Here is a 20,866-nt window from a genome sequence, read left to right on the forward strand (position 1 = left end):
TATCAAAAAAACACATCCACTGTAATAAGCTCCTGACTTGGGAGTGGTACTTGTTGCAGAGTTGAAATTTTTGTCGACTAATATTCAAAGTATGTACATTCACGTCACTGTGTTGATAGTTGTTTCATTGACAAACATACCACTCACATTATTTCTGCAACGGTAACTAAGAAAAAGTAATTCTTACAGTTCCACAGAGAATATGGTGCAGTTTGTGTGATTTGGCTCACTGTTTGCTTGTGATTTTACGCATACGTAAATGTGTGGTTTTGAAGTTTTATTTATATTGCAATAAGAGTATTAAAGTTTTGTTGTATAAAAATGTATCCGATCTATTAAAATTGTAGAATACGAAGAAAAGAATTCTGAGTTCACACATAGAATGAAGCACAACTATATGATTTTAACCTGCTACCCAACATGTTTACGTCTGCCAAAACTATCAATTCAAAGGCGGATGAATAAAGTCCAAGGATATCGTTGTTATAGTGTCTATTTTGCTACAATAAAAAATGTGTATTCATATCTTATTAAAATGTGATCGCCCTGTAATATTTGCAACTGAATGTTAAACAGCAATTCAATCAATCTTATAAAATAATTTCAATTTTCTGACACAATATTTGTTTGCAGCTGTTATTTTACCTATCATACATAATATTTTATCCAAAAGCAATATGCATGGTTTGTAAATTGTGTGTTTCCAATATACATTTTTTATCGAGCAAATTACAGATTGGATGAATGAAGACACACCAAAATATACTATAGCGTTTGTAAAAAAAATATTTTAGATTCTATGATTTACATTAAAAACAGATTTCCAACGACACAACAATATAATAATTAGTTATCACCGAAACCGGTTCTTTTATTGGATTGTAAAAATTAGAGATAATCATGTAATTGAATAAAGATAAAAAAAAAATTAAAAAATGGAAGCAGCTAGAGACATCATTCTATTGTCCGTGATTGTATAGTCTTCCATCGTCTTTCGTTCACTGTCTTCTGTATGAATTTCCTCTATCTTCACTAAGAGAACGTGGTTTAGAATTTGTCTTTGCAATTGATTGTTGATAACTATAGAGTTGTTTCTCTAAGGCATAATTTTCTGATTGTAAAGCGAGTATCTCTCGTCTAAAATATAAAATCAAATCATATCACACAATAGTACTTGTAGTACAAAAGAAGTTTTAAAGGGGTTGCTGAAAAACTTACAGCCTATGAAAACATATATTTTAAAATTTATTATACTATGTTAAGAGATTCTAGATAACATTGAGAATGTAGAGACTATTATGAATTTTTGGTTTTAAGATTGGCGTATAATTAGAATAACTAAGATTAAAAAAACAACATTTTGTTCTTTAATTGATACATAAACATGTAGTTACTTTGATCAAAGTAAAATTGAGAATGAAAATGGGGAATGTGTCAAAGAGACAACAACCCGACCATAGAACAGACAATAGACAGAAGCATTTTTACATTTTACACATTTTTCCTTGAGGTTGAAAACTTTTAAAATACAAAACAAAAAAACAAAATGTCTTTTTGATTTAATGTATTAAAAAGGTTACATTAAAGTGAATTGTAGCATCTTTTGTAAAATGAATGTACAAATATGAATATTAAATAATAATACATTTTGTCAATCACTTACACGTACAATGTAAATCAAATGTACTCGAAAAGTGTGTTTGTATGTATCAAAAAATATCAGGTGCACGGTAAATAAATAATTGAGTTAGTAAGGTTATGCAGGTGTTCGAGTAAATTAGAAACTGTCGTTTATTGTGAATAACATTATGGAAGTATGCCAATGTAGTTGCATAAAAATCTATTTCCGAAGTAAAGTACTGTAAGAACCAAAGAAGAGGAATCAAAATATATGTACATATAAACGTATATATGTACATACAAGCTGTCCTTCACAAAACAAGACCTAAAACTTTTTGAATTGATATTGACCTTAAGAAAGTCGGCAACCTTAAATAAACCAGATTGATCGGACTACTATATGACTATAAAAATAGCTAAACTCAATCGAATAGAGATTAAACCAAATCATTAAAATAGTTACGAGATGGTTCTTTTAATAATCATGGTAAATGTGGTTCATGGATGCAAAGTATACAAATACTCTTTTTTGGTACATGTATATCGTATTTGGGAGTATGTTAAAATCCATATTAATTAATATAGATTTTTTTTACAATATTTAATATGGATCTTTACCAAATGAGATAATGCATTATAAAACTGATGCTAAGAGGGATAACTCTAGTAATATTATCTAAGGCACGCCAATTATGTGTCCTGTTAGACGATATATATTCTGTAGATATTACTTATTCCCATAATTTATAACCTTCAACCTAATACACAAACAAAGATATGTGTAGCTTTCATTATGAATATTACAAAAAAGGAAGACACATATATAAATGCTGGATTCTTATAGGAATACTTCATAATTTCTGTTAAATATATTTTTAGCCCTGACACAATTAATTAATTGTTTTGAGCGAACGGCATTTCTTTAAAGAGTTTTTAAGAGTGAGACAAACGTAAATAGTATGTGTTTTAATAAAAAAATAAGTTATATTGGCTACATGTTATTGAGACAAAATCAGATGAAAGGCTATATTAAAACCAGTTGAGCAAATATACAGCATTCATTGCTATTCTCCATTTTCGAATTTGCTTGAGATCTTTGACAATAAAGTTGACACATTAAAGCGAATCAAGCTTCCACCTAACGTCGACACAATATTCACACTTGATTCTAGTCAATATTGTCTATATATCATTAGATAGAATCAAACGGTTGATATTTGGATTAGGTGTCATGTGAACTTTATAAATTGTATGCGTCTGAAGCTCTTTGTTCGATTTGCATTCAAAAGGAACGATCAGACCATATCTCTTGCACGTAAAAGACACCCTTGTAGACTTTAAAAAGAGCAGGCTAATGCCGCTATAAGGCAGCACTCACACCCGCAACGTGGAAAGGGATAAATATAAGTTGCAAATTATTTCTTTCCCAATCCACTATAAATAAATATGTTTAAACTAATCTTAACTAACAAGTTTTTGCAAAAACTACATTTTGTAACTAGTAAGAGACAATGTTATTTTTTTCTTACATCATTTGTTGTTTGTGAACTCTTGCAACATCGTCTAACCTATGGTATGTTGGGTAAATTAATAGTTGCGAATCTATCCATTCTACATGTACAGTGATATGTTGGTCCTCAGTGCTCACCCAATCATTATCAGGACTGCTTATCTGAATTCAATTCAGCAATAATTACGACAAATGTAAATAACAAAATACAGTGAAACCTGACTAAACCGAACCCTTTCGGAACTTCGAGATTTTGTTCGGTTTTGGCAGGTATTCGGTTTCATCAGGTTCACAATGCATAACATGTGATATGATTGGTCTTCAGAACAATTTTGGATTAGACAGGTTTCCGGTTTATTCAGGGTTCGGTTTAATCAGGTTTCACAGTACCCAAGTAAATTGTCTACTGCAATGAATATACAGATAAAGCATGCATACATGTACTTACTTTATGATTTATGTATGAGATTTACTCATTGTTTAAAGCCGTAGGGTTACCTATAGTTGTTAATTTCTGTGTCATTTGGTCTCTTGTGGAGAGTTGTCTCTTTGGCAAACATACCACATCTTCTTTTTTTTATATTTATACATGTATTTCAACTATCTAGGACTGACTTGGACCTTTTGTTTAAGTGTTACTAACTTGATGATAAATCAGGCAGTAATTTGATTTTAAAGAAAATGAAATATTTAGAATATATTTTTCTATATTTTATGTTTTATTACTTTTTGTCTTGTTGTAGAATAAAATATGCTACGATGGGTACATTGAAACTGGTGCGTCGGAGGAGTAAGCAGATCCTGTTCCAATAGTAGTACTCGTCGTGTTTATCGTGGTAAGTACACATTTGGTGACAAGTTTGAAATATTTGACGCTTAAGTTAAGGCAAATGTTTTTCCTTTAAAAAATTTCCGACTCTTGATGTTTCAAAATCAAAATAGTTACAACAAGGCTTGATCTCTTTACGGTTTGAATTTCTATGAACGTTTAACCACTAACATTCTAGATATGAGCAAACAAAAAAATCATGTTGTGTAATAATTTTTTTTATTTGCTTTTTTCCTTCAAAATCACTCATACACGCATATACTAGTCAATGATAATATGAAGAATGGAAATTAATTAAAACAAGCAAATATTTTAAAAGAATGGAAAACGTCAATTTCGTGATAGTTAAAACTTAATGAGTTACTAAAAAACTATTATCAGCTAAGATTTATCAGAATGATTGTTCATTTTTCTGAATTCCGAAACATAGTAATATTGACAATCGTATATAATTATTTTTTTATAAGAACATGTGTTGACGGTGACGTATAGGTGTTACTTTCTGTGTCATTTGGTCTCTTGTGAAACATTGTCTCTTTGGCAATCATACCACATCTACTTTTTAATAGTAACAATATTTTCACAAGGAGTATATATATAATGCAATAATAAAAGATGCAACACACTATAATTTTACTGAGTTGTAAAATTCACATGTATATGATCCATTTGTTATTTAAACAATGTATTTTTTTAATCTTACAAGCAATCTAATTAGATATCGTTATTCTTATATGCACTAGCACGCGAGTTAATATAAAATTTTAGTTAGGTTGATGCAACTAGATACCGGGAACCTATTGCCAGTTGTGCTATTTCAGTATATATATCATTATTGAAAGTATGTCAACAAGTCTATAATAGTTCCGATGCTAGTCAAGATTTTCGGTATTTGAAGAGCAATCTTCCCAAATAAAACGATGAATTGCTTTATAGACAAAAACTTTCGAGTAATTAATGAAATAAATGCAAATGATTGTTTTATTTGTAGCATCTTGGTCGTGACTTGCTTGATTAATGTCAGTTTAAGAGACATTTGTCTACAATGTAATTGGCTTAAGAACTTGGGTTTTTCAATTTGACATATATTTAAACAGACGTTTCATTAATCACATCTATCTCACGAATTGTCATGCTTTAGTGTAACGCTATTAAAAACAACGTCTGAGTAGCCTACTGTGGGAAATTTTACTTATATTTACTAGCCAGATATAGTTTTACAAATGTATATTTACGTTTACATTTTTACTTAAGGAATAACTGAAATATTTTTACTGTCTATGAAGAATGACATAAAAAAAATTTGGTGCACACTGAACAACGCGCGTAGCGGGTTATTTAACAGTGTGCACCCCAATTTTGATGTTATTTCGAATAGACAGAAAGAATATTATAGTCATTTCTTATAATCTAATTCTAAATTCCAGTTTAAACCGTAGAAAACCATGAAAAAAACGTTGATGACGTCACTGTCAGATGACTAAATTATGTCTATGGGCTGATAACAAAATAAGAAGATGCGTTACATCCAAAATTAAATTATTTTTCTTTAAACAAAAATTAAAGCAAAGGTATAGAATTCATTGGTTTAAGTATGATGAATGCAAACACTTAATACATTTCTGAAAAGTGCTAGTTTTTGAAAGTTGTTGTGTTTCATTAAGAGTAGGATGAAGAAGGGCTAGAAGCCTATACCATTTGTTTACTTACAAGATGTTGAGTATTTTGTAAGTAAAAAATATATTAAACTTGGCAGAATTTCTTATAGAAGACACCGGGTATATTCAGTGGCAAATAGTTTAACAATAATGATAATTCTAGGAATGTCCACCCAAAGTCCAATGTAGTCAGTCAAAAAGCACTTCTGGCGAACAAAATTATATGCCTGTTACCTACATTGTAAGATGAGTTTTTGAACGTAAATGTATTGATATACATTGTAATACTGACGATATAATGACACTCGGAAGAACCTGAATAACTGACCAGGAAAGCAGTATTCCAACGCAATACAAATTACCCGGATGGCTGAATTTAAGCTTAAGTGAAGCTTGATATGAGATGTCCAAGAGGTTTAAGAAAGTATCTTTCTGAATGTAATTTTGTCAATACATACTGTGTAAAACATTAATTAACAGAAAGTCGTAAATAATTTTCTTGCACTAGAGCCCTAAAAATGAAGGATGGCTTATCTAAAAATAACTTCAGAAATTTATTTGTACAGTGGTATGTATATTCATTTTTTCCTTTTTCCCCATTGTAAAACATTAATTTTGAATAATACAAAATTGAAAATAAACAGCTATATGTAATGGGGCACCAAATAACGGTAAATTGTTATGAAGCATTAAATCAGAAGTGATATTAAAAATCCTGCTGAAAAACTTGCAGGATTGTATAAAATAGCGTTCATAAATTGCCTCATATCTGACAATAAAAGTCCCATAGCATAGGAAATGCAAAGTTCATTCTTTTAATCAGAAGGGAGTTTATATAAAAAGTCGAGCTTCTAATGACTTTTCTGCAAGCAAATGTTTACTAAGTTGAGAATAAGTGACTATAATGTATGTATAATTAATGTTTCAACTGCATGAACAAATGATTATATCACCCGACAGATGGAAATGTATAAATAAAGGCAACAGTAGTATACCCTGTTCAAAACTCATAAATCCATGGACAAAAAACAAAATCGGGATAACAAACTAAAACCGAGGGAAACGCATTAAATATAAGAGGAGAACAACGACATAACACTAAAATGTAACACACATAGACAAAATCCCACGAGAATAACAAATATAACATATATATATAACATCAAAACCAAGTACATGAATTTGGGATAGACAAGTACCGTGACACGTCTTATCGCAATGTGAATTTACACTCAAAAATAAGAGAAAACAAACGACACAACGTTATAATGTAATACACACAGAAACGAACTATAATATAACAATGACCATATTCCTGACTTGGTACAGGGCATTTTTAAAGGAAAAAATGGTGGGTTGAACCTGGTTTTGTGGCATGCCAAACCTCGCACTTTTATGGCCATATGAAATATAACATCAAAATGACAACACAGGACTACCATATAAATAAATTGGAGAACACAATTGACAAAGAATCATAAACAAATTAGTTTTAATTCTTTTGGTTATAAAAAAATTGCAACGAAAGAAATTTTAAGTCTTTCCAACAAAATGTGGGAGTATACATTATGTGAGCTAACGGACAACAACCCTAACGACACAAATAACTAAAAGACATATACAGAGCAACAATCCTTAACTTTATAAATAATGCTGTTTGTTTTCTTTATGGTATTCTATATTTTTTATGTCGGGGGGAAAAGAGAGGGGGGGGCGTTTATAGCCGATTCTACGGTATGTTGTTTTCTCTCAAGGCCGTACGGTTGCTTATAATTGCTTACATCCATTTCGTCTTTACTTTGGCGGATAGTTGTCTCATTGGCTGTTGTACATTGTGCATGTACCACATCTACTTATTTCTATTTTTATATACCAATATGTAAAAATATCGTCGAGTTTATAAAAACCTGAGAACAAAGAGAAACAATCAATGGTTTGCCATCAACACCAAATTTTAAAAAGAAAACCTTTAAGATATGACAATTTGACAAATTGGACAACCCATAACGAGGTTCGTGACTAGAGCGTTGAACAGAAACATGCGTGGTTTTAAGTGTTAAGCTATAAAATTGAGAATGGAAATGGTTAATATGTAAAGGAGATAACAACAATCCGATCATAGAACAGACAACAGTAGAAGGTCGCCAACTAGGTCTTCAATGCAGCGAGAAATTCCCGCACCCCGAGGCGTCCTTCAGCTGGCCCCTAAACAAATATATATACTATAGTTCAGTGATAATGAACGCCATACTAAACTCCAAATTATATACACAAGACAATTAAATTAAATTTAAAAAATAAAACAAGACTAACAAAGGCCAGAGGCATCTGACTTGGGACAGGCGCAAAAATGCGGCGGGGTTAAACATGTTTTTGAGATCTCAACCCTCCCCCTTTACCTCTAGCCAATGTAGAAAAGTAAACGCAAAACAATACACAGACCACTAGCAGTTAACTGACATGCCAGCTCCAGACTTCAATTAAACTGATTGAAAGATTATGTCTTCATCATATCATAACTACCTGACTTTTCTATCATCGCCCTCATGTTTCTTGTACATCTATCATGTCTTCTTTTTATATTAAAATGCATATTTTTTTTATTTCAATGTGTTCTTTGATAATTTAAATTATGTTATGTATTCATTTTGTTTTCATATAAATTTATCGTCCTGAACATATGTGAAATATTTGCCCTTGGACGTTTAAGCAATCAACACTCAATATTGCATTTTACCATTCTTATTAAAAGAAATATTGCAAAAGGCCTGAAAGAGAAACATTTTTGATTTAGTCTATCATTATTAGTTTATGTTGACTTGAAGTTCGGAAAGTTTTAAAAATTCCACATTTCTCTTAAAAAACGAAACCTCACCTCTTCAATCGGAATATCTGTGTGAATCAAGTATCCATCATCGTGATCGTCTTGAACATAATATTTAACAAAGGGTCCATTGATAGCCCGGACATACTGATTCCCGCTATATGGAACTATTCCCAAATTGAAAGCTACATACCGACTGTTCTTTCGTGGCACATGCTTGATATCCGTATAATACAATTTAAAAGCCAGATATTTACCGCTGGCATCAGCTTCTAACATCCATGCTTGTTTGTCTTTGTCATAAAGGTGTGCTCGATTGCGGTTTCTACTAAGAACATTTATAGAAACTTCACTTACGGAAACAACGTTTTGCATTTCAATCCTAACCTTCAAAGAAGAACGTCCTCGAGACAGTTTCATTAGAGACGCTCCAACTGTAAATGGTTCGCTGTTTCCGGTTGCGTCTAGTAGCTGGTCGACTGGACCAGATTCATAGGCATTTTGGTCTCCGAGTGATAGCTGATACTTAACATCACATATATGGTCAAAATTTGTGTGGCGCACTAGCTGCACTGTGATGTTGTCTTCAGTTTCAACCGTGCAAGCGTTTGGAAATAACGAAACACTCCAGTCAGAGAGACCGAATGAAAAATAAGGTGTTTCCATTTTTGGACCGTATGAATGTCGTGAGTTATTTTCTTTTGGAATCCGGAGGTAGCATTCAAAAGAAGATACAATATTTCTAAGCTCAAGTTCTACTAAGAATTCCCCGTTGCCTTGCATAAAGCCACGTTTTGCCATGTCTTCTAGCGGAACGAATGTTTTTCTGCCTTTGACGTTTTCATCATATGTAAATTCACCTTCTTTCTCCATGAAAGACTCGTTTTTCGTAAAATGATCGTTGTTTAGCATTGTGAAAGAGAAGTCCAGCTTGCTGACCATCCCTGTCGATGTTGATTGAAGTTTTATGTACGCACCCATATGTTTTTCGCTTTTTATAAAACTAACAGTCCATTTATGGTGACCATAAACCATGTCTTTGGCGTAAATATCCTGCGAAAATTCTCTTAAAACCTTGTTAGGTAGCATAAAGGTAAAAACTTGTGTATTGAAACTGTCGTTGAGCTTGACTAATCTACAAAGTTTTGCCATCTTTCCGTTAAAACTGAAATAACACAAAACAAATGTCTACATTATCCACAATTAATTGTATGAAAAAAAAAGCATCAATATTACTGATGAATATTGTATAAGGAAAAGTAAAGGTACACCGATCCTAAAAATGACAACCTTTCCTATTTCAAAACAGTCGATTCGATAAACTACAAAATCACAAAAGTTGATTTTTACTTACTTCAATTTCAGCCGTACTTTTAACAGAAATCCAATTAACGACCACTTAAGTCAAACCGAAATAAAACCATTTATCAATGCGCGTGACAAGAGAATTCCCTATACAATAAATGTCCCCGAACAATCACTTTTAGAATGTGAAAAAAGAATGTCTAGACCTTGAATAACTTCTTCTTTGGAACATTTGATCTCGAATTTTATCCCTGACTAGTATTGCGTCTTTCTTTTGAATTATGCAATTTCCTATGTGTGATTGTTCTGACAAATAACACAATTTCTTAACATAAATCCTTATTTCATGATATAACTAGTTCATTGAACGAACTCACTTTCATATAGGTTTTTTGTTCGGCTGTTCTATATTAATTTAGGAATGGTTTATGATCAAATAACAATGTTTCTCGAATCAACACAACTTCATTCTGTGGGAATTATAGAAAGTTATTAACGTATGAAAATATCCAGAATACCAATGTTTATTATCGACAACTGGGTACTTTGGGAATATATCAGTTTTCTGGAGATCCCAACGGACCTACTTTTCGTGTGTTTATATTGTATAGCAGCTTCTATTTGTACATCGTTATGAATACGATTCAAATGGTTTTATAACTTACGTACATTAAACAGAAAAAACACCTTAGAGGCTTCGGTATTATAGTTCTTTGATCAATCTCTCTGCCGTGAGAAATACATTGTTCTAGATAAAATACTATATAGATATAGGAAGATGTGGTGTGAGTGCCAATGAGACAACTCTCCATACAAATAACAATTTAAAAAGTACACCATTATAGGTTAAAGTACGGCCTTCAACACGGAGCCTTAGCTCACACCGAACAACAAGCTATAAAGGGCCCCAAAATTACTAGTGTAAAACCATTCAAACGGGAAAACCAACGGTCTAATCTATATAAACAAAACGAGAAACGAGAAACACGTATATATTACATAAATAAACAAAATATAGTTCATAAAATGTAGTTGGTTTTGTTCAATTTCTTAATTACTTTTGCATTGAAAGAAACTTTTGTTTGATGATGTAGCCCATTTCTTAAAAAGTCATATGCAATCTGAAAGTTTAAACATAAATACGGTAAAATTCATATCTAGATGTAACATTTCGATATTATATTCTTCACAAGCATAAGTTTGCATTTTATCCACCTCTCGTTCCATCGATTCATTGCAACTTGTCACCATAAACTTTAAAGAAAAATGTACGACTATGCATCTTCTATATATTTTGTTTAATTGAATTATTGTGTAGATATGCCACTGACAAAGCAATGGATGGTATATTAGCAATTTGTGAGCTTGTGAGCCTTACGTCGACTTTACGTTTACAAACATCATTAACACACATTTTTTTGTAATATCCGGTGACGGAATAAACCTTAAAGGACATTTTGAAATTTCAACTTGGGGAATATGAATTAAACTAAATATTGATTATGTCAAGTGTAGGTTTAGGCGCATAGTCATGAATTAATAATGTTTATTGGTTATTGCATATTGCTTTGATTTTTCCTTTCAGTCATTGATTTCAAACTCAAATAGAAAACAATAAAGATTCCAAGCTATTATGTGTCCATAAAAAAGTAATACGTTGGGACGATGCAAGTATCTGACAAATCAAAATTATACAATACTACAACATGTATAAAAATAATCGATCGAGAGCTTACTATCAATTTTGATTCTTTATTTCAAAGTCCTAGGTTAAATAAAAAACCAATATACTTCCAAAAAAAAATAATTAAAAAATTAATGTATTTCAAAATTGTACCAGTCAGCATACAACAGTGAAAAAATTAAGACTTATTCAAAAGATTATAATTTCACACATTATTCACAAAAACAGCCATGCAATATATGCAAAGGGTCTTAATGTGTCTCTGGTGTCCAAAATTTATAATCTACTTGTTGCGCAAATGTCGACACGACTTTAATTAAAACGCGTTTTGACGTGGAGGTGTTTAAATATAAGTGTTCGATTCGCCACGATTTTAAATCTACATAAATCTATTATTTGGATATATCACATTATATTTTGGATTGGGTTGTCACTCTTTTTTCCTTTTTTTCATACTGAATAAATCCATTAACATACACAAGAATTGATGTTACATGTAATATGATTTACCCAAGTTATGATAACCAGCTAATCGATACTAATATCCCATTATAAGTATTTTTTGTAATAATATCGATTCATTTAATATGCACTAAAAACTTTTAAATTATTCAGTCTGTGTCGAAGAAAACATGACATTATATGGAACACAGATATCTACGGGGAAATGTTTATGTCCAAATATTAATTCATTTCTTATTGTAAAAGTATAAAATATAATAGAAAAATTAATAATAGAGGTCTCTCGCAATTAGGTTGATTCAGGTTAGCGTTTATCGATCATACTTCAATAGAGTCAATTAAATGATTGCTTATTGTTTGCAATTGCAAATATGTCATGCATATTCAAAACGAAAACAAGTAATAATTGATCTTTTTGATAGGTTATTCAGAGAAGGTGAACTGAGAGGAAGGATTGGAAATTTGGAGAGCTTCCGTAGAAGTGTAGGCTATTTTGGATTGGTGCTGACAATTTGGCTTGCATTAGACATCCTGAAAGATTTGCTATAAGGGTTGTTTAACTTAGATACAAATATAGCTAGACACACTCTGTAAACAAGGCATATTTTTCATCGAATTCGGGTCAAACGTGTGTTCATATTTTAAACTGCAGTTACAATCAAACAGTACTGCGACATTGGAAAAAATACCGTTAACCTAATGTCTATAAGACAGATAACTCTCTAGGATGTTGATAATAATAATAAAAGAAAAGGATTAACAAAAGGGACGGTGTAAAAGATGTATTTGTATCTGTAAATGGACAACATAATTGTTTTAATTAATCCACTCCTTGACATACATGTAGATTAGTATCCAGGAACTAAAATATGGTAGTTTTATACCTGTTCTTAAAAGACGTACTGTACATGTACATATAGCATGTAAAGCAAATGATTGCCTTGCACATAACACTGGTATCATCGTAATTCTCCCAAATCAAAACAAAACATCTCTATTTGAAACATAAAATATTTATCAGTGAAGAATTAATATAAAACAATACTGTTCCTTTTGTTAATTTAACTTTGAACTATTTTTTGTCGGAGAATAAACTATATAAACGGTGTTGGTGACAAATACTGACGCAAGGATTTTTGCATATTTTCAAATAATTGAAATAGCACATTTTCAATCGCAATAAATCTAAATAATTATTGAACATCATGTTTGCGGCCATGTTAAAGGGATGTTTGTATTGTTTTTCTTTTATACGGAGATGTGGTTCACTGTTTGAACGACAATGAGACAACATCCAGTAGAATCCAAATGACATGGATTTAAGCAACTACATGTACTTACATGTAGTATATATATACGGCTATCAACAAATTTATATTATAAAATCAGCTTACAAAGGCTCTTGTATAAAAACAATTCGCAGTTACCGTAACAAATAGCTTGTTCACATTTATATTTTCCATTATTAGATGAATCAACAGTTTTAAAAAACATGACGGCTAAAACATAAATGAATAGTATCGACAGAATGGAGGACAATACTAAGAGTATACATATTGATTTGAGTCCAACATTTAATTATTTTCTGCGCATCTCTTTAAATTTTCAAGTTTGAAAATAAAGACATCACTGTAATCGTGCCAGGTACCACAGGACAAAGAGGATACATATATTTGCTGGCAGGTGTGTTATGTATTTTTCACACTAATATGGTTGGTGGGATACAGCCAGCATTTCCTTTGTATCCGTTAAAAACAAACACCAACCGTATTTCAATTGTGAATGTGATTAAAAAAGTGGTATTTATCACTTATGTCAGAGTCATAAAAGTAGAATGTATTCGGCTATATACATATTTTAAAAGCAAATCACTGGTTATTGATATTGTTTTGGCATAATTTCACGTATACAGTTCATAATTTTCTTATAAGAAATTTCATTACATTGCTTTAATCTGTAAAATAATAACGAATACTGCTATAGACATATAATGCCAATACTAATTTAATACATAATATGACTAAGCTGATTAGACTTATCAGTGACAGTGATAAACTATAACGAAAGATTAACAAGTAAATAAAATCGTCTAGTATGAATAAAGTATGCACATAATTTCGCCTTCCATGAATGCTTATTTGGTATATGTAATTTAACTGAATGTGTTTTTCTCTTACACCTTGCAGTAGTTTTATTCGCCAATTAAGTGCATTATGTATCGATGCCACTTTTCAAGACAGAAGCTATTATTTCCATGATTTGAATACATCGTAGAAAGTATTCCTTATATAAAAAAAAAAAGATGTTGTATGATTGTCAATGAGACAACTCTCCACAAGAGACTAAATTACAAAGAAATTTACAACTACAGGTCACCGTACGACCTTCAACAATGAGTACATACCATACTGCATAGTCAGCTATAAGATGTATAAAAGGCCCCGAAATGACAAATGTAAAACAATTCAAACGAGAAAAACTAACGGCCTTATTTATGTACAATAAATGAACAAAAACAAATATGTAACACATCAACAAACGACAACAACTGAATAACAGTCTCCTGACTTGGGACAGGCACATACATACAGAATGTATAGCGTTTTATTAAGTAACGAAAAGATAAGAGATATTTTGAGGAATACTGTAATTCATAATTGGTTCGAAGATACAAACTTGCCTATCTTCTTGTTTATAACACTAAATGCACTTATGTATGATGTTTAAAGAGATTAATACATTTTATCAGAGTTATAACTTATTTTTAAACATTAAACAACCTTTATTATATAGATTCCGAATGCGTAAAAATGAATCGGGTAAAAAGTTGCGTTACATACATTCAATTTTACTCACTTATCTTTGGCGATTTATCCTAAATATAAACACTACTTTTAAAGTTAAAATGTTTGTAGCAAATGTTGTAAATGAATACTAGTTATCCTGACATATACAACAAATTCATCAATTTCTCCATATCTGTTCAGGTGACGGAAGCGGAACATTCCAAAAAGAATATTCAAACTCACAATTCGATGACAAACTGACAACACAATGGCAAAGAATGAAAAAAGACAAACAACAGTATGAAAACATAGCATTTAAAGTATCGCCAGCCATTTTTAAAAGGGAGTTCCCGGCACAGGATAACAGGATGGGGTCCAACTATATGTTCCCATTCAAATGCATTTGAGGTAAAAAAAAAAGTGTTGGGTCCAATCCCTGCCCCCGTTTTGAACCGTCACTGTAGATGATGCATGATAAATATTACAAAAATTACTAGTTAATATACTTAATGATTTTCTTCAGAAAGAAATATTTATATTCCACTCACAATTTCGATTTCCAATATTATGCTTTAAAACATTGCACATCCATGCTTTAACTATTGTTCAACACTGATGATCTGGTATTAGAGACTACAATGTACTTTATAGAAATCCCCTTTATATATTTGGAATAATCCAACTAGGAAGAAGTGAGAAGACGGAATACATATTTACAGATTGCCAGATCGATATTGTAAAATATCATACTCTCAAGTGTAAGTTTGTGATAGAATTATTAAATAATTAATGATCATAACGATCTAAAGTTCAAGTAAGGAGAACATTAAATAAATATTTAGAAAATTGACAGCTGCAATTTCAGATAATTGAGCACAGGCATTAGTTTCAAATAACATATCTTCATTTTCAATATTTGGTTTCGTGTCTATTGCTCACATTCAACAATAATATTTATCCATAGTTCAGCAAAAGTTGTACTTCATTTGTGTCAAGGGATAAAAATTAATACAGTGCTATGAATCCCCTTCGTTTATAATAATTAAACTTGAGTATAGACATACTATTCTCACTTTGATCAACATTGTGGTATTATTGTTGCTAGAATTCCCTATTTTTTCTGACAAAATTTAAAGAAAGCCGATATGTAACTTCTATTAATTCTTCAAATGTTTTAAACCATTTAATAAGTAGCGAGCAAAATAGATGTTTACACGCCTATTTTAGCCAACCATTATATTTGTCGACCAAAAGGACAAAGGGAACGGGCGAACCCCACCTGTATCCGCCAATGTTTTATCTGTCTCGCAAATAAATCAGTCATGTTAGACTATGTGGGTACATGAACATTATATAACTGATTAAAACAATTCTTGTCAAAATTGAACGACAATAACTAATGCATTTAAAAAGACAAGACTTTAGTACAAAATGTAGTAAGTAAATTAGTTGTTTTCCTATATAAAAAAATAAGTCTATTTATATGTTCAGTCATGAATAAATTGTAATCTTCCCATAGCCACTTGTATCATATATCTACCAAGAATTCAATTTTTTTTTAGTTTTTGAAAATTTGCTATGGCATAGCTGGTAATTTTAGGCAGTCAATCTGCCTTACGTCATTTGCACTTATGTTTTTTTTCTTCAGAATACAAAAACATTCAAAACATAATCTGATTAAGTTATGTCGTAAACAATTCCTTCTTTTCATAACCAATGGTTTTTTCAGTCCTACATATGAATCAGATATAACCATTGTATACACTAAGCAAATTTGAATCAATCCCGTCGGTCTTTGACTGAATTGATTCCATTTCAATTCAAAATGTTCAATCAAAACAAGTATAGCGTTCGTTTTTAAACATTTAAAAAAAAAAATTAAAAAATATAAGGATTTAAATTGTCAAAACAATGTTGTGAATATAAGTTTACGGTTCACAGATACAATTTTGTATCTGGAAATTTTCTCATTTTATGTTAAAATCTTTTATTTTTTATGTATCGTGTTTTCAATAGACCGTACCTTTACAAAAACAAGTGCAATTAAAAGAAACCAATGTCAAACATTTAGTTCGATTCTTGACGATTATTTCGAAATTCTTTTAAATTACTGATTCATTGACAAGTTAAGTACAGTGTTTTTACAAGTTACAAATACAACTTAGTAGAAAACTAGTATGCACTGCATTAGTTAGAAGAAACATAAGTGATACATTTACATTAAAAATCTTGACACTTGTTCTGTTATACATTTCTGAATTGATTAACTTACCACAATCCCTTAACATTATGACTTCTATTCTGCCTGATTTTAGTCATTTCATATGAATATGTAGACGGAAAGGGAAGAAACGTTAACTTTTAAATGAAAGAACACACGTTACCACACTAAATTGTATGTTTCTGTAATCGTTTCGTTAATCGCATTTTGTCAAAAACAAAAAAATCGAAACAGTCGTATTAATCTATCGAATGATAGTCGATTTGAAAAGATTGAAACGGTCGAGAAAATAAATTGAACATACATGTACTTAAATAGAACTGCAAAAAAATATATATATATTCATTCGTTCTACTTATTTTTTGTGGACTTTCATATTGATTTTTCGAGTAAGGGGAAAATGTTTTCTAACGTCCAATATTTTTAAAATCTATAAAGTTAAGTACGAGGCAAACTTTGCAAATGTTAGCGCCAACTGCAGCTAAAAAATTCCATCATTAACCGTTTTGAGTTATCTTGTTTTCCAGTGATATTCTATTTGATACACGATTTTTCTCTGTCTCTGTTCCACAGATTTTCGTGCCTTTTAATATAATCTCGTGTAAATATTTTTCTGGTCCTGTTTATGTATGCTATTTTTGTAAGTTGTACTTTACGCAACAGATGATACATATGTATACAAACTACTTAATAACTGAAACATTTATTCATGAATGGATGAACGAATATTACATGCACAAAACTTATCTTTTCAGAAATCGACATTCATCACACAACACAAATACGTTCATAAGCTTTGTGTACAAATTGTTTGTTAGTATGCAGCACACTGTGCAGCTTGAGCTGAAAAAAGTATCAAACTATAGTCAGAATAACAGGGAGTGACATAACAAAAACAATGTAATTTTATAAACCTAGGATCAGTTATTCTGACTTATGAATATTGATTCATTTAAAAATATAAAGCAAAGTCAACGCAACTGTTATAGCAATTTGTAGGTAAGGCACGTCCATTACATAGCATTTGTTTTATCAACTTTCATTCAGTACTACTTAACTGGAGTAATTTGTCATGTTGAAATGAAGATTAACTCGTAAAATGAAATCATATCTTCCATGAAATATTAATGTCATGTGAATAATTATTTAGTCATTACAACCATGACATTATCTGAAAAAAGAAATCAAATGTATTTCACAGCATCTGTACGTTGAGATGTGACATTATTGATGCTCTTTTTTATGAAAAAAAACAAGCTACAGTAGAAACTGGAACACACTTACCGTGAGGAACATTGATTAACAGTATACTCTAGATAAGTGTATATGAATTTCTAATCATGTATTAATCTTCCAAAGTTATTTCTTAAAGGGATGTTAGTTTTCTTGTTGCGCATCACTTATATGCATGTTCAATTACAACAAGTAAAAAGAATTGTTTACCTCGATACAAGAGACAACAATTATGAAAATGTCGTAGATCCAATTTCCGTTGTTTAAAGACGAGCGCGTACCTGTCTTAAAAGATATTATGGCTTTGTAATGACAGTGTCGATTCTTGGAACTTATTATATTATTTTAATCGAATATGTCACAATCAGGGCAATTTTGAAACAAAACACTTATTTCTGAATATGGGAATTTAATGTGAAATTGTCATACATGTAATGGATGAATGCGGACTCTTTGCCAATACAAGAATAAAACAATGCACCTGTTCGTGACATTGCGACCGCAAACATGTATTTATTTCTAAAAGCTTAAATTAAGTTAAAATAAACATGTGTTAAATGCAAATAAATGTTTATAAATGATAATATATTTGTATGACGTTACCTGAAAATAATGAGTTTACTCATCAAACGTTATCAAGACTGACATACGAGACATAATTAAATACCGCTTTTATCTATTGCCACCTGAGACATACGTCATTTAAGTTATGGTAAACGTTTGGGAAACAAAGTCATTAAATAGAATGTGATGTTGACATGATGATGCTAGAAAGTAATTAGTGATCATGCAGGTAAAACTAACACATGTTTATTGATTTCTAAACGTGACATGAAGACGTCGGGTATACGTCAAAATGAGAGCATTGCATCAGCACAAACATCATATACTAAATTGTCGTCACCAAAAAGAACGGAGACAAATACGAAAAGTCACACAACTTTAAGAACTATGGAAATTCAAAGATGACATCAATTTGAAAAATATGCCATGATTGTTTTTCATTAACATAATTTAATTATAGGACTTGTTCAAGAAGAATTTTTGTTTTCCCTTATTAGCTAACAAATTTCAGATTAATACAATATGTTTAAACCCGAAAACACATAAAAAATACTCAAATTATTCAAATTACTAGTAATTGTTTGTTTGTGTTTTATTTTGTTTTTCCTCTTGCATCATACATAGAGACTACATTCTGTAAGGTTAATGCGCGGAAAATTCAATATTATTTGAAAAAAAAATATCCGAGGTATATGTATCATGATGAAGAATACAACAAATGTATTACTTAATTGAATCCTTTATATGAAGTTAGAACACTACCACTTCATATGAAACTAAAGTGTGGCAATGTTACTTATTGGTAGATAACTAATGGAAATGGAGCATTTTCATTTTTATGTCAACACATATTTCATCTCGAGTTGGTTGACCGTTATGTAATAACCGTTTCACAAATGATATCGGATATGTTCCTTACATCGTAACTACAACCCCCTTCCCTTTCATGAATGTGACCTACCGAATTAGGACTATTTCCCGGATTTGTTATAACATGAGCAACACGACGGGTGCCACATGTGGAGCAGGATTTGCTTACCCTTCCGGAGCACATGAGAAAACCCCTAGTTTTTGGTGGGGTTCGTGTTGCTTATTCTTTAGTTTTCTATGTTGTGTCATATGTACTATTGTTTGTCTGTTTGTCTTTTTCATGTTTAGCCATGGCGTTGTCAGTTTATTTTCGATTTATGAGTTTGACTGTACCTTTGGTATCTTTCGTCCCTCTTTCGTGGACTTAGTTTACAATTTTTTGTCGGAAATTTGTTTGCAATTTAAGGGGTTGGATGGAATGTGACGCCATCACATACATATAATATTTTCCATGTTTTGAAATTCACCAGAAATTTATCAATCAAGTGATCTATGATAGAATTACAATACTTCAAGCAATTTGGATTGATAAAATTAATTCTAAACTTTAAAGTTAAGTACAATTGATCTAAATGATCTTTGGTTTTTTTTTAAATTATTTACAGCAATGGGTGTACACCTCTTCTGATGGAGTACGTTGGCACTGGCATGATTAATAACAAACCTTTCTGAAATGTTTACGTTTGTTAATATTGAAATTACCAAAAAAAAAAGGTTTCAACTCCCTCAGGCAAAGTTGACCTTATATGGATTTTGCTGTTCTTTAATGAAATTTCAACTGGTTCGGTTCTTTTAAATTCTTGGCTTTCAAATATTCGGCTTTGATCTTTCATGGTGAAAGCAAATCCTGAAAACCGCTTTAGACGCATGAAATTATTAAACGTGTTGTTTTCACTTAAACTAAAGAAGTATGTCAGATAGCAGTAAACAATTTAACACGTTGTGAGTTTTACAAATGACAAAAAAAGCGTCTAGAATGAAACCTCACAGCAATAACGTATTTTTAACAAAGCTTACTTATTCTTGTACCTATAAATGCAGGGATTACAACATCTATAAAGTTGATGAAAATATCAATTAATTGAAACCAAATGTAGATCCTTGAATTTTAATTCTTAACCGTTGAAGAAGACAAATTTACGTTCATGTTTGAAAAAAGATAAATATTGAATAAAAATCAATAAGTATTTAATACTCGGAGTGATTTTCTTCCACTAAAAATATTAACGTTCCGATCATAATTTTATTTTCAATATTATTAATTATAAATTTATTCATCCATGTTTTAACTGAAGCTCAT

General features: G+C 31.0%; 1 protein-coding gene across 2 annotated transcripts in view; it reads right to left on the minus strand.

Moving 5' to 3' along the window:
• Positions 1–840: 840 nt before the first annotated feature.
• Positions 841–20,866, minus strand: part of LOC139523674 (uncharacterized) — a 61,693-nt gene continuing 41,667 nt past the window's right edge. For both annotated transcript variants that reach the window (XM_071317872.1, XM_071317873.1), the window contains exons 2-4: positions 8,493–9,606; positions 3,150–3,292; positions 841–1,137 (exon numbers count right to left, since the gene is read on the minus strand). In XM_071317872.1, coding sequence (XP_071173973.1) covers positions 999–1,137; positions 3,150–3,292; positions 8,493–9,593 — 1,383 coding nt within the window. In that variant the 5' untranslated portion in view covers positions 9,594–9,606 and the 3' untranslated portion in view covers positions 841–998. The remainder of the gene's footprint in view (positions 1,138–3,149; positions 3,293–8,492; positions 9,607–20,866) is intronic.

This window comes from Mytilus edulis, chromosome 5, assembly GCF_963676685.1.
Source record: "Mytilus edulis chromosome 5, xbMytEdul2.2, whole genome shotgun sequence".
NCBI lineage: Eukaryota > Metazoa > Mollusca > Bivalvia > Mytilida > Mytilidae > Mytilus > Mytilus edulis.